The sequence below is a fragment of the Crocuta crocuta genome, unplaced genomic scaffold (assembly GCF_008692635.1).
Source record: "Crocuta crocuta isolate KB4526 unplaced genomic scaffold, BGI_CrCroc_1.0 scaffold139, whole genome shotgun sequence".
Taxonomy (NCBI): domain Eukaryota; kingdom Metazoa; phylum Chordata; class Mammalia; order Carnivora; family Hyaenidae; genus Crocuta; species Crocuta crocuta.
The window spans coordinates 7,809,585-7,835,509 of record NW_027533258.1 but is presented as its reverse complement, the minus strand read 5'-3'; the positions used below and the strand labels follow the sequence as shown (position 1 = coordinate 7,835,509).

Below are 25,925 nucleotides of genomic sequence, written 5' to 3'. Positions count from 1 at the left end.
TCCTTGCTGTTTTAATCAGAGACCCCAGGATAATTGATCCTTATATAATGAAATCTACTCCCAACTCTCTACATGAGCAATTATTTAAGTAGTTAGGAGACAGAATAATAAAGCAATTGCCCTGTGGTGTTTGAGGTCAATAGGTTAACTCTACAGAGTTTAATTAAAATTTGATAATAAATGCCTACCCTAGGCAGGATATTTCATTAGTCTTCATCATGGCCTAGGTTAAATATTCCTTATTAATTATTTTTCACACCTCTTAAATCCTCTTCTTATGGAGCAGTCTTCTCATTACTAATTAGGATTCCTACATTGGGAAAGGAGATCCCTGAACCAGCCTCATTAGAAGGGGATATCCACCACTATAAAAGAATAAATTGGGATCCTACTATCTTATTTTTTAAAATATCTACACAATAAAGCCAAATTGTAAGCTTTAAAAAAATTTAAGAAAAGACTACTCCGGCAATGACTCTGGTATAATTTCAGTCACATTCTTTTTGATACTAATAACAAATACCCTTTCTGGTTCCTCCTTAAAATATGCATGGTACTGAACAAAATCAGACTCTTTGGGTTTGGTAAGCAGAACTGTATGTAGAAATTAGGTCAGTAGGAGGATTTATCTAAGAAGCTCTGTCTGTTTTCTTGGAGGGGCTCGGAGGAAGAGAATCTCCCCTAAAGGGAACTAGAATATATAATCACAGAGAAACTGGGGGGTTTGAATTCCGTGACACTATGTCACTTCTTCACTGCTCTTCTGGCCTATTCTTTATACCAGTGCCTGCTTGCACTCTACATTCTTGTTCATTTCCATCCCTGTCACCTCTAATCTGGACCATTTCAGTAGCCTCACCAGTCTCTCCAGGCTCCGGTCTTTCCTCTCCTACTCTATCTTCCACTGGAAATGTGTCAACTCTCCTCCTCATGAAATTTCACCAGGTTGATGCATATCCTGATTCCTCAGCACCACACATGAGGCTGTCCCTTTCACAGTCAGGCCTTCCCTTCTGTCCCTGGCCTCATCTGAGGGCCTTGCTCATGGAGCTTATGCTTAAACCGCTCTGAAATCTCATGCTTGTTTTCTCAGAATGACCAGCTCCATTTCTCTTTCACCTGATAACCATCTACTCATCTTTTGAGAGCTGTTTGAATGAATGTTGTCCTACTGGCTTGAGCTCCTCAAAGGTAGGGATAATTGTCATATCCTTGGTGCCCATTTCTGTACAGACACATAGTAAAATTGGGCAAATGAATGGATTTGAGGGTGCATGAAGCACCTTTGTATCTTTTCAGAGAACGGAATTTCATTTGCCTTCTATTCATGTTTGTTCACTGATCACATGCATTTTTGTCATCGTCTTTGATTGCACAGGAAGAGCTTAACAACTGTTGAATAAATGAATTAGTTCTGATAGTCCTGCAGAACTTGTGATTAAGAGACACATGTATTTTTAGATTGCAAAATTCTCTGAAGATTTTATTGCCTTAATGTTACAGTGACATGTGACAGTGACAAAGAACTTCACATTTTGTGCATTTCTTTGGTCACCTTTCAGCAGAAGAATGAATTACTCTTCACTTATGATTTTCGTGTGGACTTCCCGGCTCTTCACCCGCAGCTTGTTGACCTGGGACTCGGCAATGTCAGCCCGCTCCTCGGCCTCCTCCAGCTCGTGCTGGATCTTGCGGAACTTGGCAAGGTTGACATTGGATTGTTCCTCCTGAGAAAAGAAATGCATTTGAGAGAACAAGAAAATTTGACATTTTCTGATTCTCATTGCCTTCTTTACTTCTGGAAGCGGCTACTGATGGACTTGCTTCATAAGTGAGAAAGCAGAGGGTTCTATTGTTTGGTCATGTACTTACCTGAGGGCAAGGCATCCTACATGCTTGCCTCTATGAACGAGTGGGCTTAACAAACCCCTGCTTGGGCTCTCTCACCAGAGAGAGTTTCCTTGTAAACTTAAGATGCTATCATGTCAACAGGGAGATCAAAGTAGCAGGAATTGGAATCTGTGAGACAAACTTGAAAAAGTAGGCATAGTCGGAGCATCTGGGCAGCTCAATCTGTTAAGCATCCAACTCTTGATATTGACTCAGGTCATGATCTCACAGTTGGTGGGATTGAGCCCTGTGTTGGGGTCTGTGCTAACAACACAGAGCCTGCCTGGGATTCTCTCTCCCCCTCTCTCACTGCCCCCTCTGCTGCCTGTGCTCTCTCTCTTTCTCAATGAATACATAGACTTAAAAAAAAAAGTAGGCACAGGGGTAGTACTGGGTGCTGAGAATCTTAAGGGAAGTTTCTGAATTTAACAGGATGAGAAGGATAACAAGATAAGAAAGCATCCAAACGAAGTGGAAAAGTTCTGATGAATTTACCATGAATTTTGTTCAGTAGAGCTTAGACTTAAGAGCCCTCATTTGCACAGCCCTGTGAGTGCTGGAGATTGCTGGCAGTGGCAGAGTGTTCTCGATAGGGAGGGAAGTAGGCTGTAACCAAGAAGCATTTCTACACTAACATGTCTGGAAAATTGCTTAAAGAGGTCTCAGAAGAAATGAACCTGAATCTAAGGCTCCAGTAATTAGTGGTAAAATTCTTTTCATTCCAAATGTTCATGTTCACACCTGAGTTTGTATTCTTTGTCTTGAAGAAAGACTCTAAAATTCTATAAACTTCAGGCTCCCCAAAACCTGAACCTGCTCCTGAACTTTTCTGTCTCATTGTGCAGATACTCACGGCCTCTTCAGCTTGTCTCTTGTAAGCTTTAACTTTGGTTTGTAATTTGTCTACCAAGTCTTGCAGCCTGAGAACATTCTTGCGGTCCTCCTCAGTCTGAAATGAAAGAGGTAGCAAATAGTGTTGTTATTTGAAAACAAAGCATTATTTTCACTTTCTTGAAAGCAAGTAGGCCTGAGAAGTGTGGAAAGGCAGGTCACCTGGTAAGTGAGTTCCTTTACTCTTCTCTCATGTTTACGGAGACCCTTGACAGCCTCCACATTGCGCTTCTGTTCATTTTCCACCTCGTTTTCAAGCTCCCTCACCTGGAAGAGAACAAAGGTGTTTAAAAGTTTGGCTGTAACTGGCTGCATGAGCAAGCAAGTCAGGAACAGAATGACGTGATAGAGACCCACCCTGGCCTCCAGCTTCTGGATCTGCTTCTTCCCGCCCTTCAGGGCCAGCTGCTCGGCCTCGTCCAGACGGTGCTGAAGGTCCTTCACCGTCTGCTCCAGGTTCTTCTTCATCCGCTCCAGGTGGGCGCTGGTGTCCTGCTCCTTCTTCAGCTCCTCGGCCATCATGGCTGCCTGTGAACAGTGAAGCAAAACCAGTTGAGAGAGCTGGGCTGGCACACCAGGGTTCAAGTTTGACCACCACCGTGTTGCCCTCTGTTCACATCAGTGATGGCCTTCTTGGCCTTCTCTTCTGCGTTGCGGGCTTCCTGGACAATGTCCTCCATCTCTCCTTGGATCTGGGAAATGTCTGTCTCCAGCTTCTTCTTGGTGTTGATCAGACTGGTGTTCTGTTTCAAATTAATAAAAATAAGAGGGGGAGCACATTTAATTACATCCTATTTACATTATCATTTTTACTAGTGTATAAAGGCAAAAATCTGTGATCCAAGAAAAATTCAGCATAAAAATCAAATCAAAAGTTGACTCTAAGTTATGCCTTCTCTTCTTTTTTGCTACCCATACTTCTGTTAATAAATATTTTCTTAAATTATTCCAGGCAGAATTTGATTTTTGATTTCGAAGATTTTCAGCAATTATCACTAGGTGCCTATAAGTATGAAGCACAACTGTGACCCAAGAAAAAGAATGTAAAGTGCTGTGGCTCATGGAAAATGGATTATTAATTTTTAGTCGTTTATTCACATTTGGTTGGCCTCATATCTAAAATTCATAAATAGCATCTTTATTGGTACAAAAATGAACCAAAGATCTGTTATGTTTTGGAAAATTGATGGTATTTAAAAGTATTTAATCAACTCAAGGATACTAAGAGTGAGTAAGAAAAATGTTGCATTTTAATCTGAATTTAAAATTATTTGTCCTATGTGATTTTAACATTTTCATGATAGCTATTTCCTTATAGTGCAGTTTTTAAAAGTATGTAGTAATATATGTTTACTACAAAAAAACATATAAATTAGCAAAATAAGAGTAAAGAATAATTATTGTACTCTGACTACAGGGATAACCATTGATAATACTTTTGTTTATCCTTTTGGATATTTCCTATATATTTTTGACAAAAATGATCATGCTTTATATATTATTTTTAAGTTGCTGTTTTCACTTACTAATATTGTGAACATCTTTCCATGGCAATAAAGGCATACTGTAATGGCTGCTTATTAGCTATTGTGAGGCTACACCACCATTTATTTACATATCCATTATAAACAACAAATGCTGACTAGCAGTAATGGTTTCTGTGAATTTGTGCTTAAGAACTTCTTTTTATATTTTATGTAGTTAACTTTTATGTGCATCCTGGACACATAAAATTACTTGGTGGCTTATCCTTTCTCCTATATTTTATTTGCTTATTTGTTTGCAGCTTAGAGTTGCCAAAGACAAGATGACCACTAATGTCATACGTATGGTTATGAGCAGATGGCCTTCTGTGCTTTTTTTTTTTTACAAAAGTTTCTACAACCCTATAAATTTTTTCTAATCAACATGATTATGGCAGCCTACACATATACTTGTGAGCTGGCTAGGCCCCAGTGTGCCTTTGTAATGTGCATTCTCCAGAATGTCACGAAGGACCCTGGTCAGGGTTATTCCTTACTTATAAACAAGCTTATCCTCTCAGGTTGTCTTCAACTTCAGGAAGTGCATTTGCTTAGCCATAGTCCTAAATCTCACCTGGGTGTGCAGGAGCTGCACACGCTCATTGGCATCCAGGAGCTCCTGTTCTGCGATTTTCCTGCTCCTCTCTGTCTGCTCCAGGGATGCCCGCAGCTCCTCGATCTCAGCCTGCAGCAGGTTGGCCCTGCGCTCCACCATGGCCAGCTGTTCCTTAAGGTCATCCTGTCTTCTGATGGCATCATCCAGGTGTAGCTGAGTGTCCTGGACACAAAGAGGCAAAGACTTTTACTCATTTTCCAGTTAAAGTGAATATAAATTTAGGGTCATGTATACACCTTGTTCTCAGTAACTTAGAGAATGGTTAGAGAGGAAAAATCTGAAAGTCCCTTTAATGACATTCTCTGTAGCCGAGGGTAGCAGATCTATTCAAAAGAACATGATGTTGTATTTTAGATTGTGAATCATAAAAAAAACATTATGGCTAAAGCTATAAAATTTTGGATCAAGAAAGCATCCTCAGAGATGAGTTAGTCTAATGTTGTTGTTTTATAGGTATTAAACAAGTGTGTGTGTATGTATATATATAAAATATGTGTATATACTTACATACATTATACAAATGAGGTTCATATAAAATGATTTGTGCCGTGTCTTCAGGTGACAAAGTGAACTTTGTCTTAGACTTTTCCAGAAGCAAGCTATATTTCAATTGTGTAAGCTTTAGCTGTGTAAATTTTCACTGATTACCATATCATTTAGGTTTATGGCATATAAATTGCACAATTGCACACTGCTGACTGCATGACGCCGTGTGTGTTTATCCCAGAGTACCTTCAGGATTCCTTGTGTGTTTCTAAGATTCCTTATTGCTTCTGCAGCCTGGCGGTTGGCGTGGTTCAGCTGGATTTCCATTTCGTTGAGGTCTCCCTCCATCTTCTTCTTGATCCGGAGGGCATCATTCCTGCTCCTGATCTCGGCATCCAGGGTGCTCTGCATCGACTCCACCACTCTGAGATGGTTCCTCTTTAGCTGATCGATTTCTTCATCTTTTTCAGCAATTTTCCGATCAATCTCAGATTTCACCTGGTTTAACTCCAGCTGGATGCGAAGAATTTTGCCTTCTTCGTGCTCAAGAGATCCCTTTTTAAAAAGGAGCATTTAGGTTACTCTTGGTTCTTGACCCCCTCAGGATCTTCCCAGGTATAATCTGAAACTGGACCTTATACTTGGAGGGCAGGAAGAGACCAAAGAAAGAGGCAGGCCACTCCAGCTTGGTAGTGGCAATTTACTAATAGCAAAGGGAACTGGGTAAGAGGCTGGTCTGGGATGGAAGGAGGCCGAATGGATCCTGCATCTGCTCACCAAATTTTAAAAGTTTACAAGGAGGCCGTAAATGGATTTAGTCACGTGTACCATGTAGGTATTCTCAACACCACACCACTGTCTCAAGGCTCTGTTTTTAGAGCAGCCTCTGAGAGCAGGAAAGGCAAGCGCAACCCAGATTCCAAGGACTGGGGAGGGTCAGTCGGCATCATGTTTTTTTGATGCTGTTTCCCTGTTGATACCTAGAGAGCTTGTTGTTTGTTATGCACATTATGATGATTTCTTGAAGAAGGCATTAAAAAATGCAAACGTTCATACATCTTAATTCAACCTGATAGTCTGCATTCCCAAGGAAATTCAGTATTTCTCACTGAATTATAGGAGTTATCCCCTGCAGCTTTGCAACGTGATAGATCTCAGTTGCTATTAATTTTCCCATTTATTTACAACGCATAAGTGAGCCAACGAAACGGGTACCTCTGCTTCCTCCAGGGCAGCCTGTAGTTCACTCTTCTCTTGATCTATTTGTTTCTTTACTTTCTCCAGTTCATGGATATGCTTTCCTCCCTCTGCAATCTGCTCCGTCAGGTCAGAAATCTCCTCTGTAGGTTAATAGTAAAATAACAAACTCAGTTGAGAAAAAGGAAGACTTGAAAAGATGCCTTCCTGCTATTTTGGAAGTAGAAGGATTACAGAGACTCACGCTGCAAGTTCTTGTTCTCCCGCTTCAGCGTTTCCAGGTGATCCAGGGATTCCTCATAGGCATTCTTGACCTTGAACAGCTCAGTGCTGAGAGAGCGGGCCTCCTTCTGGGAGGCCTCAAGTTCAGCCTGAGTCTCCTCATACTTCTGTTTCCACTCTGCCAGCACCTGAAAAGCAGCAAATTGTCAGCCTCTGCAAGGCGAGAGGGAGACCCAGTAAAACTCTGATAAGGTGTCAGCAGGCTGGCCCACCTTGTCGAAGTTCCTCTGCTTCTTGTCCAGGGCCACGCAGGCCGCGTTTGATCTCTCCACGTCGATCATGAGGTCCTCCACTTCGTTCTGGAGCCTCTGCTTCGTCTTCTCCAGGGAAGCACACTTGGAATTCACGGCCTCCACGTGCTCCTCAGCGTCCTGCAGCCGCTGGGCCAGCTTCTTCCTGAAACGTTGGTCAGTGCGAGTGAGCGAGAGCAGAGTCGCAGCCACCACAGTGGACTTTATAAAGCTGCTGACTAGGAAGGCATGTTTTCCCCAAGATTTGTGTCTACAAGTTGTTAAGATTTCCTAAAATGTCTTCTCAGTACCCATTTTGTCTCTTTAGTTCTCCCCAGTGAGATCTTCTCTCTATCTCTGGGGTTGTCAAACACATTTAAGAGGCAGGCTGTTTTGTGTGCATGGTGGTGGTAGTGTGTGTGTGCGTGTTCATGCGGGAGAGACAGAGTGAGTAAGCGCTTCGGCTGAGTGAGCAAGGAGAGGATGTGAGGGAGTGACAGCGTCAACAGGAGGCATATTGTCAAGGAATGCTAGTGCTGACTGTCCTCGTAAAACATGGTCCTCTTTATGAGTCAAACTGGGGCCCAAAGTGACATGTCCGAGGCTATATGATTAGTCACTAACGTTCTGGGTCTGATGCCCCAAACAATAAATATTATTCCATAATCACATTTCCCCCAAATACCTTCCTTCACCAGCTCCCCTAACTCACAACCTCCCCCAGCTCACACTGTTACCTGGAGTGCTCCCTCTGCAAATGCTCACCAAACCCCTTCTTTCTGCTTCATTCTAACAACTACTGAGCTATATCCAGTTTAGAGAAGTTTCCTTCACTGGAAACATAATGATTCTTGCCTTTTCATGTGTAACTCCCATGAGTTTTATTCCATAAAAATTGTGCATAATTAGTGAATAAGCTTATTGATACTGATTGTTAGTTAAATAATGACAGAGTGTGGTAGTCTCATTCTGAACTTCTAATACTCCAGGTAGATATAAACTGATTATTGCTAATTATAATATTCATTATAATATACCAGATAGCCTCAGTGTCTCCACTTTTTCTTATATTGAAGGAAATTAATTCTATTTCAATTCATAAAGGGTATGCTGATAATTTTTTGATTCATTTTGTTAGAAATAAATTTAAGATATTTTTGTAGTAGACCAGAATATGGGGAGGGCTGTTGTCTTGGCCCTTTCTTCGGTGGTCATATACCTGTTTATAAAGAGAAAATGATGGTTTTGACCACTCTGTAATCAGATTGGCTGCTATATTTCACCTGTCTTCATTCCTGGAATATTGTTTCTTTTATTATTTTTTCTTTTTATACTTTTCTTTCTGTCCCCATCATTAAGACCCCGTACTTGGCCTCCTCCAGCTCCTCTGTGCGCTGGATGGCGTCCGTCTCGTATTTGGTCCTCCACTGGGCCACCTCGCTGTTGGCCTTGGACATGGACCTCTGCAGCTCGGCCTTGGCTTCCTGCTCCTCCTCGTATTGTTCCCGCAGCAGGTCACAGTCGTGGCGAGCTGATTGCAGGGCGTGGGCCAGCGCGTTCTTGGCCTGAACCAACCCAAAAATGTGCATTGTAGGTTTATGTTCTGATCATTGATATTCTCTAAGTGAAACTCAATAGTGTGTCATGGTGCAAAGTTCAAATGATTGAAAGTCTCAGCTGGAGAATTCTCACCTTAGACTCCTCTTCCAGCTGCCTCTTTAGCTCCTCAATCTGTTGTGTAAATGCTTGTTTGCCTCGTGATAGCTGAGACACCAGAGCCTCCTTCTCATCCAGCTGTCGTGAAAATTCACCTGGGAAAGACAAAACACGAGAGCTTTAGTTCTGTTGTCTAAGCGCTGACTAGTTTAAAGAATGCTGTAACGTTAGAACTCTCTTATTCCACGATGAAAAGAAAAACTCAAGAACTTTGATGCGGTTGAGAAGGTGGTGTTTCTTGGGTTTTTTTTTTAAAAAAATGTGAGCTTTCTTTGATATTTTAGGAGACATATATATAATATTTTTTTGTGAGTAATGCCACAGCAACTAAAATTGCAGTGCAGAGCTTAAGTTTCTTTCAGTTATGGCTTAGAATCATCCTTTTTGCCATCTCCCAGTAAAAAGAAGAAAGAATGACAAATCAGTGATGGTGGGCACGTGTGGCCTGAGAGCTGATGGGTGTTCAGTAGGGGCTCACAAGTGGAGGCCTGCCTTCCATTCCTTGCCTCTGTGGGCGCTGGCCGGCGCCTGCTGACCTGATTCTGTGTGTAAGCGTGCCTTCTGGGCTGACAGCTCGTTGATGATACGCTGTTGCTCCTCTTCCTTCGTTTTCACTTCACTGAGCTGGTCCTCCAGTGTGCGGCACATTTTCTCGAGGTTTCCCTGTGGTGGAAAGTAGGAAACAGGAAGAAGAGACACTTTTATTTGTGAGTCTGGATTTGGAGAGAACTACTTGTGGAAAATTGCTGAGTTTTATGTACTTTTCTCTCCACCCCAAAGCCCTGCATGGTGCCTTGTATGTAGAGGCACATAATTTAGGCTAAACGAATACACAGATGATTATGGAAATGAGATTATTTCCTTTTGGAAAACATGAACATCATTTAAATTCTGCATCCTGTAGAGTATGGATTTAGAGAATTTTTTTTCTGTAATTGCATTCTTTCATGGTCATAGTGACAATATTTAAAGTGGTTTGTACAAATAAGATAGGAACACTGAAATGATTCATTTCAATAGAGTGATGCTGAACAGGTGTAACATGAGATAATGTTTAAAGTTTGTACAGTTAGATTGTATATAGTCATACATAGACTCTATAAAATGAAAAGGGGACAAGTTAATAAAAACCTTGGCTTTGGAGACAGTCTCCATGTTACTAGCAAGGTCATCGATCTCCATCTTCAGCTCACTCTTCTCCTTCTCCAGCTTCTGCTTGACCCTCTGCAGGTTGTCTATCTGCTCCCCGAGCTCGGCCACGCTGTCCGCGTGCTTCTTCCTCAGGGTGGCCGCCGTGGCTTCGTGCTGCAGGGTGGCCTCCTCCAGGTCCCTGCGCATCTTCTGGAACTCGGCCTCTCGCTTCTTGTTCATCTCGATCTGGGCGGAAGTGGCCCCGCCGGCTTCTTCCAGCCGCTCACTGATCTCCTCCAGTTCCCGGGAGAGGTCTGAGCGCTGCTTCTCTGCTTTGGCCCTGGAGGCCCGCTCTGCCTCGATTTCCTCCTCCAGCTCCTCGATGCGGGCCTGGGGGTGACACACCAACATGAATGGCAACTCATGGCGGTTTTGATTCCTGTGATGCGCGGAAGAGGTGGAGGCAGTGACTCACCTGCAGCTCCTTGATCTTCTTCTGCAGCTGCATGGCGAGGGCCTGCTCGTCTTCAATCTTGCTTTGCAGATTGCTCATTTCAAACTCTTTCCTGTCAGAGAGGCAACACATATGCTCTGTCAGTTCCCTACCAGTCATCTCTGCTGCGTACAGTGGAATGTCTTTATGCTGCTTGTTGAGGACGTGAGTAGTACATGTTTTACAAGTCAATACTATACCATTTTCATGAAGTAAAAAAGTCAAAGCTGTCATTATTTGTTTGTTTATGTGTACTCCAAAGTATAATTTTAGAGATCTTTAAAACATATATTTGGCCTGAATTGACAGATGAATTGACAGACAATAAGCAGATTACAGTTGAACTATATATCATGCTCACTTTTTAAGTTTCTCATCGAGTTGCTGTTTGTCATTTTCGATGTCCATCGTGGACTCCTGGGCCAATTTTAGGTCTCCCTCCAGTTTCCTCTTGGCTCTTTCTAGGTCCATGCGGAGTTTCTTTTCTTGTTCCAGAGACCCTTCAAGCTAAATTCATAGTGGATTTTATTTATTTCAGTCCTAAGGCACTGAGCCATATGTTACTGGCCATCAGAGATGCACAGGAGAATTTTAAATGATGCACCAAATAGCATGGGAATTTTAATGATTATTTTTAAACCCACAGAAAAAGGTATATGAACATTATTGACGGTTGCATGCCACAACTGTTTGTTTTATCATCAGAGGAAATACTGTTTTTCACACTTACGTCATCCACTTGCTGCTCCAGCTTGGTTTTAGCTTTGGTCAGGGTGTTGACCTTGTCCTCTTCTGCCTGCAGGTCATCCAGGGTCTGCTGGTGGGCCTCCTGGAGGGCCTTCTTCTCCTTGGTCAGCTTAGCGATGGTTTCGTCCAGGCCTGCCATCTCTTCCGTGAGGTTTTTCACCTTAGATTTGAACAGATTATAGAATGTTAATGACATCTCGTCATCTTGGAAAAAAACATGGTAATAACTTAGGACAGTGTCAGCCTAAGATGGAAAATGGAGATGAAAAGCTAACCCAGGGCTCCATAGCTGAAAAATTTAGGAGATAAGGATCAAGGTAAATAAATGTGAAGACTAAAGAGACGACAAATATGACAGTATTTTTCTTTCATATTCAGTGATTTTAAGATTAAACTTTTAGTTAAAGTACTTCAGTAATAAGCTAGCACTTGTAAACACTCTAAAATGGATCAGGATTGTACCTTGTTCTCCGTGGCATGCTTCTCCTTTTCAACCTTGGCCAGGGTCAGCTCAAGGTCGTCAATGTCTTTCTTGAGCTCTGAACACTCATCTTCCAGTTTCCTCTTCTTGGCCGTCAGCTTGGCGTTGATCTCCTCCTCCTCCTCAGCTCTCTCCGTCACCTCCTTGATCTTGGCCTCCAGCTGGATTTTGGTTTTGATCAGCTGGTCACATCTTTCCTCTGCGTCAGCCAAGCCATCTGCTTCCTAATGGGGGAAATGAAACACTACTATTTGTATAAGATATATCTGCAACACACAATAATTTACTAAAAGGTGGATACTTCAGTAACTCAACCAGTTTGGTCAATACATATGCCAACTTTTAAAAGTCCAGTGGACAGAGTGTTAGTAATTTTAATCTACTGATTAAGTATAGTAGTATACTTAAATATAAATGTGAGATTTCCTCCAGATATCCATGCGTGGAAGGGCCAAATCAGGAAAACTAGCCCTTGGCAAAATCTGCACCTGTGCTGCTTTGGAAAGGTCTCTTAATTCTAGGACTCAATTTTCTCAGGTTTGAGGGGGAATTCATCAATTTAGCCATTTGCCAGCCCTGATAAGAACAACATAACTTCTGTTTTATGCACAAAAATATTCCCTAAGGAAAGAACAGTCTCATCTAAGAGAAGGTTCTATAAAGGAAGGAAAACATCTATAGATATCCTTATGATTTTGTTCTCTGATGTCCATACTGTGTATGAATGTACATATGAACATATGCAGAATAATTTGTGACTTAGCATCTATTGCTTCTTTAGGTCTGAGTCTTAGTATTTTTGAAAGATGAACAATGACAACACATGTTTTAGTGGAAACCATTGATTTATAAACCTTAAATGAAAAATGTTTCATATCCACTTATATAGTGTTTGGAGAATAAGAAGTCGCTGAGCTGTGCAGGGATTAATGCTCACAGACTGAACTTGGAGCTGTAAGTCATTTTTCTCTTGCATCAGAGCTACCATCTTCTCTTCAAGTTCTTTCCTTTTTGCTTCTGACTTTGCCAGCTCTTCCTTGGTCTTCTCAAATTCTTCCTTCATGTTGGCCATCTCCTTCTCAGTCTCTGCACTCTTGAGGAGAGGCTTGATCTTGAAATACAGTTTCATCCAGGGCCAGTGCTTGACGTTCATGAAGGCACGGACATTGTACTGGATGCAGAAAATGGACTCTCTGTAGGAAAGAACAAAGATGCGAATGAAGAAGAATGTGGGCAGTGACCAGCACTCGACCGAAGTAATGACTACATTGGATTCAACTATGAAAATGTGGACAACGAGGACTTGTACTTGGTCCCTCACCTCCTCTCCATCATCTTCTTGAATTCCACCCTCATCAGATACCCTCTGCACACAGCTTGGGTGCGTGTGATGAGTTGGGCCAACTTTTCATCTCGCATCTCCTCTAGAGTTCCCAACAGACCAGCTTTAAAGAAAACCTGGCCAAAGAACAAGCAAGATATGTCATTTCTACTCATGAGAAAGTCCAAAGGTGATGAAATGATGGTAGAGATTTAGGTTGGTACCTTGGTATGACCAAATTTGTACTGGGTGTGGTCGATGTCAATAGACCCCAGAAGTTTCTCAGAAGCCTTCTTACTGTCAATGAACTGACCCTCTGGGATAGCACTTGCGTTTAGAACCTTGTATCTATCAGAATGTAAAGAACATAAAAGTTTGTTTTTCTTACTAAAGTTCATAGTAACTTTTCATTGAAAAAAATGACAGAGTTTTGAGGAAAAAAAAATTCCATTAAAATAATCAAACAGTGCTTCTGATAAACCTTGGGAAAATATGTTAAAAATTTAGGATAATATAAATCAAGACTTTCTTCTTTCAGATAATTTCACTTCAGTTTCTTTTTTAAAAAAAGTTTTTTTTGAGATAGAAAGAGTGAGTGAGCATGAGCAGGGGAGAGGCAGAGAGAGATGGGGAGAGAGAATCCCAAGCAGGCTCTGCACTGTCAGCGTGGACCCTGATGCAGGGGTCAGTCTCACAAACCATGAGATCATGACCTGAGTTGAAACCAAGAGTTGGATGCTTAACCAACTGAACCACCCAGGCGCCCCAGCATTTCAGTTTTAAGGGAAAAGTTAAAAGATGTTTGCATTGTGTGGCGATAATGATCTAGACGAGCACATTGAAAGGGCGAAAAAAAATGAGACACAGACCTCTGTTTGAAGTCTGCATAAATGATTCTGCTGGGGAATCCCTTCCGGCAGATGCGGATGCCTTCCAGCACACCATTACAGCGCAGCTGGTGCAGGACAAGTTCATGCTCCATGGCCCCTTAAAAACAAAAACAAAAAAACAAAACAAAACAAAAAGTGTTTTCTACAGAATAGTGAGGTCACACTGGAGTCTTACTTGGATGTCAGAAGAGTCTTACCGGGAGTTTTGGTTTCATTGGGGATGATGCAGCGTACGAAGTGGGGGTGTGTGCTCCTCAGGTTGGTCATCAGCTTATTTAAATTCTCCTGGGAACCATAGGAAAAGTTTTAAAATCATTTTTTGTTGTGTCTACATGAGAGTCCCTATCAAGGATTTGTAGTTAATGTGCCCCATTTCATGTATAAAGTCAGTGTAAATGATTACAGTTATTGCTTCCAGAGAGGGTTTGATTTCATGTGAAATTTGTTCAACACTAGATCTTTTAGATTTGGAGCTTTGAGGGGAGATGGTTCATATATTATAAGGTTTGAACCCACACTGCAGGGGGGGGGGTGGTTCAATTTTTCCTAACACATTTTTTGTTTCCTTTTGTATAGCGTGAGTTACCTTTTTTCTGTTTCACTATAGATTTTTTTTAAAAGTTTTTTTAAGTCATGATAATTTAATTTTGTCACAGAAGTAGTTTTTTGGCATTCAAGAGTATACCGTACCCTGAAAAGCGCTGACACTGTCTGGAAAGAAGAACCCTTCTTCTTACCACCTTTTTTTCCACCGCCACTTTCTGAAAAATAAAACAGAAGAATTAAAACTATTTGTACTATCCATAGGTACAAGGACTCCCAGGATTCCCTCTGGCATTCCCACATTTGAATGTGCACTCATTCACTTGTACCATCTCGATCTCTGTATCTTTCCTCCCTCAACTCTGGATTAGAGAAAAAGATGCATTGGCTCACGTTACAGGTGTTCAGGAAAACAACAACAGCAGCAATAGAAGAACTGTGAATGAAAAGGGTAGATGTGGGGAAGGGTAGGACCCCTTTCCTCCAAATCAGCAAAAGGGGAGTGCCAGGAGATGGAGGAGTAATGCTCCTTAGTGCACACATCCCCCAGAGAAGAGGCAGAGTTGCATGCTTGGTACCAGGGAGGTGAGCCTCTGCTAACCTGCAGGGAAGTCCCGATTCCTATTTGCTTGTGCTTCTATACTGTGGCTTGTACATCTGGTCTTCAGGACTTAGGAGAACACAACTTGTATTCCTTAAGCACTGGGGCCCTGACAAAGGATTTCCTCGTCTCCAGCTTAGCTGGATCCTGAAGGAGCTGGTACTATCGAAATAGTTGAAATAAGCTGTGTGATCTTGAGCAAGTCACTTAACGTTTGAGTCTCTGTTTCCTCATGGGTGAAATGAGGCCACAGTGTCAATTTTAGCTCTGAAAGCCTATGATCATAAGACTCACTAAATACACTTCTTATCATTAGGTCCACATTGGCCAGTATTTTCATGTTAGGTTTTGATGTAACTATATTCGTCTCTGATAAAGAGTATATATCTGTTTTGTGACTCTAGGAACATATTAATGATATTAAGGACCTGCTTCAGCGCTTTGTCCCCCGGCAAAGAGGAGAGCCAGAGTCTTCATTGCAGACTTCTGGTATAGCCCGACCACGGTCTCGTTCAGCGGGTCCTTGTTCTTGTCCAGCCAGCCGGCAATGTTGTAGTCCACGGTGCCCGCGTAGTGCACCAGCGAGAAGTGTGCCTCGACCTTGCCTTTGGCAGGCTTGGGCTTCTGGAAGTTGTTGGACTTGCCCAGGTGCTGTTCATACAGCTTGTTCTTGAAGGAGGTGTCCGTGGCCTTGGGGAACATGCACTCCTCCTCCAGGATGGAGAAGATGCCCATGGGCTGAGAGTAGGAAAAAAGGGATAATAGTATGAGTCCCTCAGAAAAACATGCTCCAATAGTTTATGTACTTGGTGGAAACCTGAACATGTTCCAGAATAAGACTTTGGATGATAAAAAATTAAATAAGCCTGATTCTACATTACTGCCTCTTCTCTGCTACTGAAATGTGTAACAGTCCTGTATCAAGGACATATGGGAAATATATTTGCTAGAATATTCAATTAAAAAAAAAAAGAGCCCATCTGTGCCATTTGGCAAACTTTATGTTCAGAGTATAAAATTAAATTCCAAAACTACCATTTCAAAGCTGAATTCTTTATTTTATATATGTATCTATCGAAATACTTTCTTCCCTACTGACAGTGTAATTTCCTTCACTTCAAATCTAGACATGAAACAAGTATGAAGAGAAGAGAAATCACAGCTAATGATTAAAAGTAGTCCGTTCTCAGGAGAAAAGTGCTTCTTGTGTTGTATCATTAGAATTCTCTGTACTCTGTGCTGTGTTCCCTCCACTGTGGAGTTGAGTGATGATGATTAGGTTTTGCTTTGTAAGCACATCGACTCTTTTCAAGTTTGATATAAACGACTGACAGAAACTTCAGTGTTGATGATTTTCAGTCACAAATTGTCTCCCCAAAATGATTTTGATGTTCCATGAACTGAGTACCATATAGTTTTCATGAATAGCAGAGATACTGTATCACCAAATTAAAGTTATTTTCCTCCAGTTGGGTAGACCGAGACTGATACTACCCCCTCCACTTTCATATTTTCATGAATCTTGACATGACTGTGTGAAGTTGTCATAGATAGTGGTTATACTTTCTTTTCCTCTCCCACTGCTCAGGCTGGTGTTCACACATAACTGTCCATGTGTGGGCATCCTGAGGCACATGGCGAGTGCCCAGTGCACATTTGAAAGTGCTTAATGATTGCTTGCTGGGTTTTAGTGTACGCACAATGGATAGAATCATTGCCCCGCCTCCTTGATAAAGGATGAATTCAGGGCCCACCTTCCAGGTAAGACTGTTTATTCAGCAGTCCACACGGTCTTACTGACTACAACTGAAAAGCTGCCCTCCCAGCCTGTGAGACACCTTAATGTATCCTGCCTTGATGCCGGTGAAGGATGGTTTATGCATGGTACAGCATCATGGGACAGCCAGGATCAATGACCGTACTCACAGGACTACTTGTGATTTCATTCCTGTCACTCATACATGAGTTCACATAGGGACAAAAGTGAGGGAGGATGAAGTGAAAAGGAGGAGAAACATGAGTCCCTATGTGTGTGGATATGTATGTATTACAGTTATTTTTCTATGAAAAACCACTCATTAATAACGTGTCGCTTGTGATGCACCATGCCCCTGGTCACCGTGCCCACGAATGTCATGAAACACCACTGCTAGTCCTTTGAGAGTTGGGATTGCAGTTCCGCACAAGAAGATGGACAGTTTGTTTTTCATGTACCAGAGGCTTGAAAAGTCATACGGACCTTCTCAATGAGCTCGATGCAGGCAGCCAGGTCCATCCCGAAGTCGATGAACGTCCACTCGATGCCCTCTTTCTTGTACTCCTCCTGCTCCAGCACGAACATGTGGTGGTTGAAGAACTGCTGCAGCTTCTCGTTGGTGAAGTTGATGCACAGCTGCTCCAGGCTGTTGAACTGTAGGAAAAGATAAATGTAGGAAGTTACTTGTAACTGAAGTATTTATATCTACAGGGGAGCTACTAATATTTTATTCTGAATTTAAGGCATTTTGCTTTAATTACGAACACATTCAGATATTTTTCTTAATAGATGACATGATTCAAAAGAAAGGTGGATTGACTCCTCAGATACTTGACTTTTTGCATGAAGCTATTGGGCAAAATGCTGTCAACCAAGGACATCTTTTAAATATTCTCTTTGAGGGGCGCCACGGTGGCTTAGTCGGTTAAGCGTCCGACTTTCGCTCAGGTCATGATCTCGCGGTTCGTGGGTTCGAGCCCCGCGTCGGGCTCTGTGCTGACTGCCAGCTCAGAGCCTGGAGCCTGTTTCAGAGTCTGTGTCTCCCTCTCTCTCTGACCCTCCCCTGCTCACGCTGTCTCTCTCTCTCTCCTAGAAATAAATAAAACATTAAAAAAAATTTTTTTTAAATATTCTGAGTANAGGCACCCCCTCTTTGAGTAATTTAAGAAAGCATTTCTGTACCCATCTGTTTGGGTCCAGGAGAGATGTTTAATATGTTAACCTTTCACAAATCATTCTGAGACTTCCTAGATTTGAAAGGACAAAACTCTCTTTTCCTCTTTATGCCATATTGTTTTGTATCTCCTGAAAGACTTCTTCTTTCCCACAAATTCTGTTTTGTACTTTTTGTAAAGATAAGTTTTCAATGGTCTCTCAAGATGGATCACACACGACTGGGGATTTGCATTTGCTAATTTTCTGTCAGTTCACTACACACATCAAAGATCTCAAAGCCGGCGATGTCCAGGACCCCAATGAAGTACTGCCTGGGCTGCTTGGTGTCCAGCTGCTGGTTGATGCGGGTGACCATCCACAGGAACATCTTCTCGTAGACGGCCTTGGCCAGAGCGCCCACCGCGTTGTACACCTTCAGAGACATAGTGATGGTTGTTGGTGTTACTAAAGACACTGGGAAGGCTGGGATGTGTGTAATTCACTGAGGCCATTCACTTACCTGCTGCACAGTCTGGCCTTTGGTGACGTATTCATTGCCGACTTTGACCCTAGGGTAGCAGAGGGCTTTGAGCAGGTCAGCAGAGTTCAGACTCTGGAGATAGGCTGCCTTGTCAGCAACTGCATGAACCAGGTGAGGACAGTAAAAAAAAAAACAAAAACAAAAACATAGTGTGCACAGCTTAAGGTGTGAAGGACAATGACAGGAAATGTTCTGCTCAAAGAGTAATATGTACAAATGTGGCAAAACCATTTGTTCATATCGTTTCAAAAGCATTGCCAACTTTCGCACTAATTTTAGTCTTTTTTTGGAGATGGTAATTTGGAACTTGGGGGATTGATACTCTGTGATATTTAAAACATAGCAAAAGTAGGCCACAGATAAAAATCATTTGCAAAATTTTAACCTAGAGTAGTGACAGGAAAATTCCAATCTGTTTTTTTTTCCTCCACTGCATGTGGGCACACAAATTATTGACTGGAATGAAAAATGCTTTAATCAGATCGTAAATACCAATGTACAGTAAAGCAGTGAAAAATGGAATGGGCAGAAATCACATCTCCACAAATCTTCTCAGTTGTGTAAAACATGCAGTATGTCATTTCTGTTCCCTGCTACTTTTCCCCACTGTAGGCGAGGTCAAGAAAGTGAACCCGTGGCCCTTGCCTTTGAGGAACTGGTGGTGTCAGCTGTGTCAATTGAATGACCTGAGCAAGCAGGGAGCGTAGCTACCTTCGGTGCCATCAGGCTCAGCCTGCTCCTCACGCTGCTTCTGCTTGAACTTCATGTTCCCGTAATGCATCACGGCACCCGTGAGCTTGTAGATGGCGGCCTTTTCGTCAGTGCTAAAACCCAGGATGTCCACAGCACTCTGTGGAGAGAGTTAGATTTGACTCAGCTCACAGTGATCACCATGGCAGATGCCCTCAGGACACGGGGGCCTGCCTCCCCACCTTTTTGCCCTGTCTTGCCCTTGCATTTGACCAGCACTTTGCCGTTTTCTTTTCTTTTTTATATTTTTTATTTATTTCTAGGGGAGAGAGAGACAGTGTGAGCAGGGGAGGGTCAGAGAGAGAGGGAGACACAGACTCTGAAATAGGCTCCAAGCTCTGAGCTAGCTGTCAGCACAGAGCCCGACGCGGGGCTCGAACCCACGAACCGCGAGATCATGACCTAAGTGAAAGTCGGACGCTTAACCGACTAAGCCACCCAGGCGCCCCGCACTTTGCCGTTTTCTAAAGGCACTTCTGTTCTTTAGCACTTTGTTCCACAAAGCAGCACCAGGAAGTATGCATCCGTTTCCCATCGAGTCAGGTAGACAGGGAAGATCTTATATGACTTGTCCACACTCACCTAGCCAGAACTCAGAGCCTTGGCTTTGGATGCCAAGGCCAGCACTCTTCCCGTTTCTCCACATGAGCCCTGCCTTGCCCCATATGTTTATCTCATGAGTTCTCTTTGCCTCACAAATCTGTTTGCTCCTTTTCCTCCCACTGTCCCAGCCAAATATGTAATCCTAGCCTGCCTTCCTGGACAGGACAGGTGTAGTTGGGAAGAAGGTATGAGGAGAAGAGCAGGTGCCCTGTGTTTCCCCCATGTTCTTCTGTGACATCAGGTCCCAGCTCAGCTGGCCGTGAGATGCCTGTCAGGGAACTTCACCTGGTTGTTCCTCATGCAGGGAAGAGACATTGGTGAATAGAACTGCTTCTTTTATTGAAGTATTGTGTCTTTTTTCTCTATCAGGTTTTGATCACCTTCTTGGTTGCCCAGGTTAGGCTTTGAGAAGGCAGAGGGAGTTTGGTTATGTAACACTCATGTCTCCTAAGACTCTCCAGATAATTTGCTTCCAGCTCACTGACCAACCTACTCAAAATGCCTCCATGTTAATATTACAGAAGTCTTAGGAGTAACACTACTAAGTTGTTTTTTTAACTCTTCAACTCCTGAAACTTTTGGACATAAGAATGAGTTAAAGCTTGTGAAAGCTGATTTTTATCAGATAAAGGCATACAAGTAGTTCATAGACCTTTTGAATGTAATATTAGAAGAGAAAAAGTATTCTTGTAAGCACCTCTCAGTCCTGTCTTGGGAATGTTGGGATATTCCCACTGGTATTAAAGTTGAGAATAATCAAAGAAGATTGACTATTCAGAAATTCAAAAGAAAACTGAAAATATGTATAAAGAAAATAAACCAAAGAGCAATGATTCTTAAAAAAAGAAGAGCAGGCAGAGAGAATCTATAGTTCCAAAAACTAAAGGCTCACAGAGTCCCAAAAAAGAAAATTTTCGGGGTAGAGAATCCATTTCTTCAAATGCTGCATGGGGTGGGGGGAGGGGATGAGGGGAATACCATTGGCCCGCAGAGTCACAGTTGAAACAAAGTTCGTGTTTACATCCAACTTACAGAAGAAATTGTGGAAATACCATGTTCTGTTACAAAAAGTGTAAAAATACTTTAACTCCTTTTCTCAGACTATTGGGTTATAGGGTGTGACATAGGAGAAACGTCACTATTGGAGTACAGAAATTGATCCCAATGACCGGTGAGAAAAAAAGTAAAGAGCCAACCAGTCAAGAAATGCCTAACACTTGACATTTATTACTGACTTTTAAAGTTTTCTGATACATGGTAGGGGGCATTGCAATATTCTGTAACTTTATTCCAAGGGTAAGAAAGCCTGAAAGGTAATACTGCCTATTTAATATCTGTCTACTAATGCTGTTCACTCTACAGAAGAGAGTGTTGCATACTGCAAAATGAATTTGCTTTTTCCCGTTTTGTACCTATTACTTACATCTGTGGCCATCAGTTCTTCCTGATCATCAATGCTGGGCACTGTGATTTCACCTTGACTGACAAAGGCAAAGTCATATGGGTTGGTGGTGATCAGAAGCGTTTCTGTGCACATGGAAAAGAACAAACATAGGCAGAATTGCTTTGGTCATCAGAAACATCTTAGAGGGACTTTTTGGGAAGAAGGCCTTTTATTCTTCATCGGTGGAAATAAATCACAGACACTTCTTACCAATAAGCTCTGGTTTCTTGTTGGACATGATTTGATAAAATATGTGGTAGCTTCTTTCAGCCTTTAGCTGGAAGGTAACTCGGGATTTCTCTAGCAGATCTAGAAAGGCAGGTCGATCACATTTAAAAGAAAAGGCACAATGGAAAATTAAGCATTTGGAAAGTTCACACAACATAGATAATAAGATTTTCAATATATACCCTGGAAGAAGAAAATTTTTAATCCCTAGTATTTGTTAACTTACATGTTTCAATATCTGCAGAAGCCAGTTTGCCTGTTGCACCAAAATGGATCCTGATGAATTTACCCTTAAAAAGAGAAAGGAAGACCTTTTGTACACATTCAAAGGCAGACAAATGTTTTCTTTAGCTATGGACCAAACAGACGGGAAAGATACTGACACCACATATCCAGAAGGGTCAGTGCTGATGTTCACGTGAAAAGGAAGACCACGAGACTTACAAAACGGGAGGAGTTGTCGTTCCTCATGGTCTTGGCATTGCCGAAGGCCTCCAGTAGGGGGTTGGCGCTGATGATTTGATCTTCCAGAGTCCCCTTAAGAGAAATGAATAAGACAGAAAGAGACCCCAGAAAAGATGAGTTGCAGTCTGCTGAGGTAACCTCCCATTGACTTCCTCCCCTGGCCCCCTCCCTTCGCAGCACTCTCTAACTTTCAGGGAAGGCTTTCTACAGTGAGTAGAAGGAAGACAAAGTGAGGGAGGAGGTACTCCAGTGACATGGCCTTGATTTCGGTCTTCCTCAATGCCCATTTTTTCCTCCTCATAAATGGTTGTGAGAACTGCTACCTACTGCATCCAGCAAGCATCTCATTCTTATAGCGGGGCCGCCTGGCACTTTTTGCCTCAGTAGGGTTATCTTCCACATTTTGTCATCACCTGCACCTGGTGGCTATGGCTCTAAAGGACTTGGTCATATTTTTCAAAGCCTATGATTTATTCTGTCCTGGGAAGAATATCATACTCACCTGCATTTTGCCAGGAGTAGGTTCCTCTTTTTTCTTCTCTCCAGTGACCGCAATTGTTGCAAAGTACTGGATGACACGCTTGGTGTTCACGGTCTTTCCTGCCCCGGATTCTCCACTGTCAAGCCCACAGGAGGAACAAGTCAGAATCTAACCACTATCGTGATCAAAATCCAACAGAAAGAAAGCCTTTGAAATCTACATACGTAATCAGGATCGACTGGTTCTCACGATCTGGGAAAGAAGAGAAACCAGAGATAATGCTGAAAAATACACTTAACACATAGATTAACACAGTGCTTGTAAACTCAAAATTGTCTTTTAAAACTTCCCACTCACACACACACACACAAATAACTATATGGATTGGTGCTTTGTTTTTTTTCACAAGATTCTAAAATGAGTAGCAAAATATGTGCTAATTAGTGTGTTGCACTCCTGTTACGTTTAGTGTGATATAGAATGTGTAATGCACTATTTCAGCATACTGTCCATGAGAGTAATGTGTCAGTATCAGAAGAGTACCAGCTCCGTATTCCATTTAGCCACTTGGTTCATAGTGCATAAGCCTGTCATGTTATTAACGTCCCATCCAAAGTGTTATATAGTGACTATGATAACTTGTCACTCTGGAGAGATGATACATTAGCTGTAATTAAAATGCATACGTGATACTAAACTTGGTTAATTTTGAGCTGAAATTAGCATTAATTAGTATGGATTTTACCATAGAAATCTAAACAAAATTCTCTATGTTTTTGGAATGGGTCCATTTTATTCTATGTTTCCCAATTTTATTATATTGTACTACTAGTCATATTAGCATACTATTATTATTATTGTGATTGTGCTGAGCATTTTATTCTCAAAGTATTGCCTCTGTGTCTTTTATGTTACCAGCATACATGCATTATGTAAATGGCTCCATAAATTATAATTATGGACTCACCCGTCAGCATGAACTGATAGGCATTGTCAGAGATGGAGAAGATGTGGGGTGGGGCCTCCTGGCGCTTCTTGCCTCGGTAGGCGGTCACCACCTCGGGGTTGTACACCGGCAGCCACTTATAGGGGTTGACGGTGACGCAGAAGAGGCCTGAGTAGGTCTGTGGGAAATGACAAGGTTGCTCAGTCAGCAGTCACCTCAATAATCTGCCGTGGAAATACTGCTCAGTGTGCAAAAGAAGAGGGACCAGAGTACGATGTCTGTTCTCCTAAGGCTGCCTCCCACCCACATGCCACCCTACACAAGATGCTTCAGTTTGCCAACGAATTCAGCATTAAGTAGATGGCTTTTCCCATGCGTGTTTTCAAATACGTTAGAATTCACAACACTAACTGGATTATCAGTCTTAATATTATAGTAACCAAATTGGAAAATAAAGTCTTTAATAGGTTTTAGCTAACATAGTTCATGAAGTTAGTGAAAAGTGAAAAGAAAAAGAAGGGGGCGCTCACATAGATCATCCAGGCTGCATAACGCTCTTTGAGGTTGTACAGCACGGCGGGCTCGTGCAGGTGGGTCATCATGGCCATGTCCTCGATCTTGTCGTATTTGGGAGGGTTCATGGAGAAGACTTGATCTTCCTTAACTGTGACAGTCTGTTAAGAAAAGGAACTGGTGCTTATTAACTGAGGAGCAGAAAAACCTCAATTATGTTTGCCCACCTCCTTTTGTGTTACTTACAGCCCCAGCATCGGTCTTCACTGTCACCTTCCCCCCTTCCCTGCTCTGGACTGTGCTTTTCACGTAGGACTCCTTAGCATCCACCACAAAGACAGAATTCTTGGCATCAAAGGGCCTGTTCTGGGCCTCAATGCGCTCCTTTTCAGATTTCCGGAGGTACGGAGCTGCCTCCCCAAAAACGGCCATCTCGGCGTCAGAACTCATGGCTGGGAGTTATTGACGGCAACAGAGCACCAGTGTACCTAGAGGGCAGAGAGAGCCTGACAGTGACCTGGGCGGGTGGGTGTTGTCCTGGTTTTGCATGCCTGTGCCTCGTTGGCCTTGCCTGTTTCCTCACCGCCGCCTGTAGGGATCACTCCCATGTCCCATACATGCTGAGGGATCGGATCACAGATCTGAAGGCCCTATGTTGGTACCTTCATGTTTGTGACATTTGAAGCCTCCATTCCATCCACTGTGTCGTAAGGCTTCATAGAGAAATGTGGAAGAGTTCCTAGTTCAGTCAGCAACGTTTGTGGTGCCACAAGTGTGCTCAGAATATTTTCTTTTTCTGTTTGCTTTGCTTTGTTTTCCTTTTTCCATTCCCCCTTCCCACTTTTTGTTTTTTTTTTGACATTGCAATGATACAAAACTACGGAAAATAACTCTTTTCCATGGCTTTACAATCTGAACCTAATGTAAAAACTCATATTTCGTCAAAGTTTTCTCCTGGCCCAAATTATTAAAATCAGATCTATGCATTGGGTGGCATATTTTTAAAAGAGTGGTGTAAAAGGTACATTTGTTCATTCAAGACAGTGTCCAGAATGAAAATAGTCAATAAGCACAAATAAACCCCAAGTTTAGGAGAGCATTATTTAGGTGTCAGGTAAATAAAGGGAAAAGTAAATGCAATGAAAGTTGAAAATCCAAGAAATGACTTTGTCCTAAGCCAAAATGAAGTCTCCTTGATCACTTAAGCTGCATGAAAGCAGTGTTAGTAAAACAAAAGATAATTTTAGAAAAGCATTTGAATCGAAAAAATTTCATAGTGTTTACATATTTTTAGTCTCTATTTTCTTTGTTTTTAGCTGGGTTACAGCATACCAGTTATTTTTATCTCATTGTTTCGGATCTCTTTCTTCTTCCTTTAAAAAAACAAAACCAAACCAAAAAACCAGTTCTCTGAGTATCTCTTTTGACGTGGATAGCCAGTATAAAGTTTCAAGCCAAAGTGAACTTAAAAAATGGTCCCCACTGACAAATTAATTATGAGAAAATAAGTCCTCTTGCCCTGATGGCAAGGACAAGACAAGTGACCAGTGATAGAAGGTGACTTCTCTGGAGAGGAAGAGAGGCTGGCTTGTGGAAAATGGTGTCCTGGTGTCAACAGCAGTGAGAACAGCAGCCTTCATCAATGGTAGCCTTTTCAGAAAGGGTCTTGGTATTTTGTCATCAGCATTAAACTTCCTATCTACTTACATGTTAGATATGAAATTTGCCACATACTCTATCTCTAAAATCAATCTCGTTCACACCTATGAAAACCTTGTGATTATGCAGTGAAATTTAGGCCTGTTTCCATATTTCCATATGAAATATTAAATATTTACCATTAGGGGTTTTTCTTCAAAGGAAGAATGTTATCCTATTAATGTTATTTTTTGTTTCTGTGTTTTTACACAAGGCCATTTTGAATGAACAACACACTACCATGTAGAGATTACTGTAAACCAAGTGTGTTCACCACACACAGAAAGGATGTCACCCTTGCCATCTC

General features: G+C 42.0%; 1 protein-coding gene and 1 long non-coding RNA gene across 2 annotated transcripts in view; one reads left to right on the top strand and one right to left on the bottom strand.

The window, feature by feature from the left end:
- The window catches only part of LOC144217066 (uncharacterized), a 206,018-nt gene that overhangs the window by 55,382 nt on the left and 124,711 nt on the right, over positions 1-25,925 (top strand). The gene's annotated exons all lie outside the window — the stretch shown is intronic.
- LOC144217067 (myosin-4) lies at positions 1,571-24,370 on the bottom strand. Its single transcript, XM_077746536.1, has 38 exons — positions 24,167-24,370; positions 23,938-24,081; positions 23,429-23,585; positions 22,686-22,713; positions 22,483-22,597; positions 21,960-22,052; positions 21,742-21,805; positions 21,498-21,596; positions 21,267-21,370; positions 19,202-19,340; positions 18,470-18,588; positions 18,233-18,382; positions 17,278-17,448; positions 15,467-15,776; positions 14,585-14,655; positions 14,092-14,179; positions 13,874-13,991; positions 13,229-13,352; positions 13,005-13,141; positions 12,621-12,876; positions 11,665-11,907; positions 11,186-11,362; positions 10,817-10,962; positions 10,438-10,528; positions 9,963-10,352; positions 9,368-9,494; positions 8,808-8,926; positions 8,484-8,680; positions 7,098-7,281; positions 6,848-7,013; positions 6,622-6,746; positions 5,653-5,961; positions 4,879-5,082; positions 3,399-3,524; positions 3,139-3,309; positions 2,944-3,048; positions 2,744-2,839; positions 1,571-1,727 (listed from the first exon to the last, which is right to left on the bottom strand). Exons 1-38 carry the CDS (start codon positions 24,368-24,370, stop codon positions 1,575-1,577), a joined length of 5,820 nt encoding a protein of 1,939 aa, XP_077602662.1. The 3' UTR covers positions 1,571-1,574.

What these genes read in the sequence shown, in the direction of transcription:
- LOC144217067 (XM_077746536.1), bottom strand. Translation starts at nt 24,370, where the DNA reads ATGAGTTCTGACGCCGAGATGGCCGTTTTTGGGGAGGCAGCTCCGTAC. An exon ending in TACAGCTCCAAGTTCAGTCT is followed by an intron (nt 11,908 to 12,620) that starts GTGAGCATTAAT and finishes TTCCCCCATTAG; the next exon opens with GAAGCAGATGGCTTGGCTGA. An exon ending in CCAAGAAGGCCATCACTGAT is followed by an intron (nt 3,310 to 3,398) that starts GTGAACAGAGGG and finishes CACTGTTCACAG; the next exon opens with GCAGCCATGATGGCCGAGGA.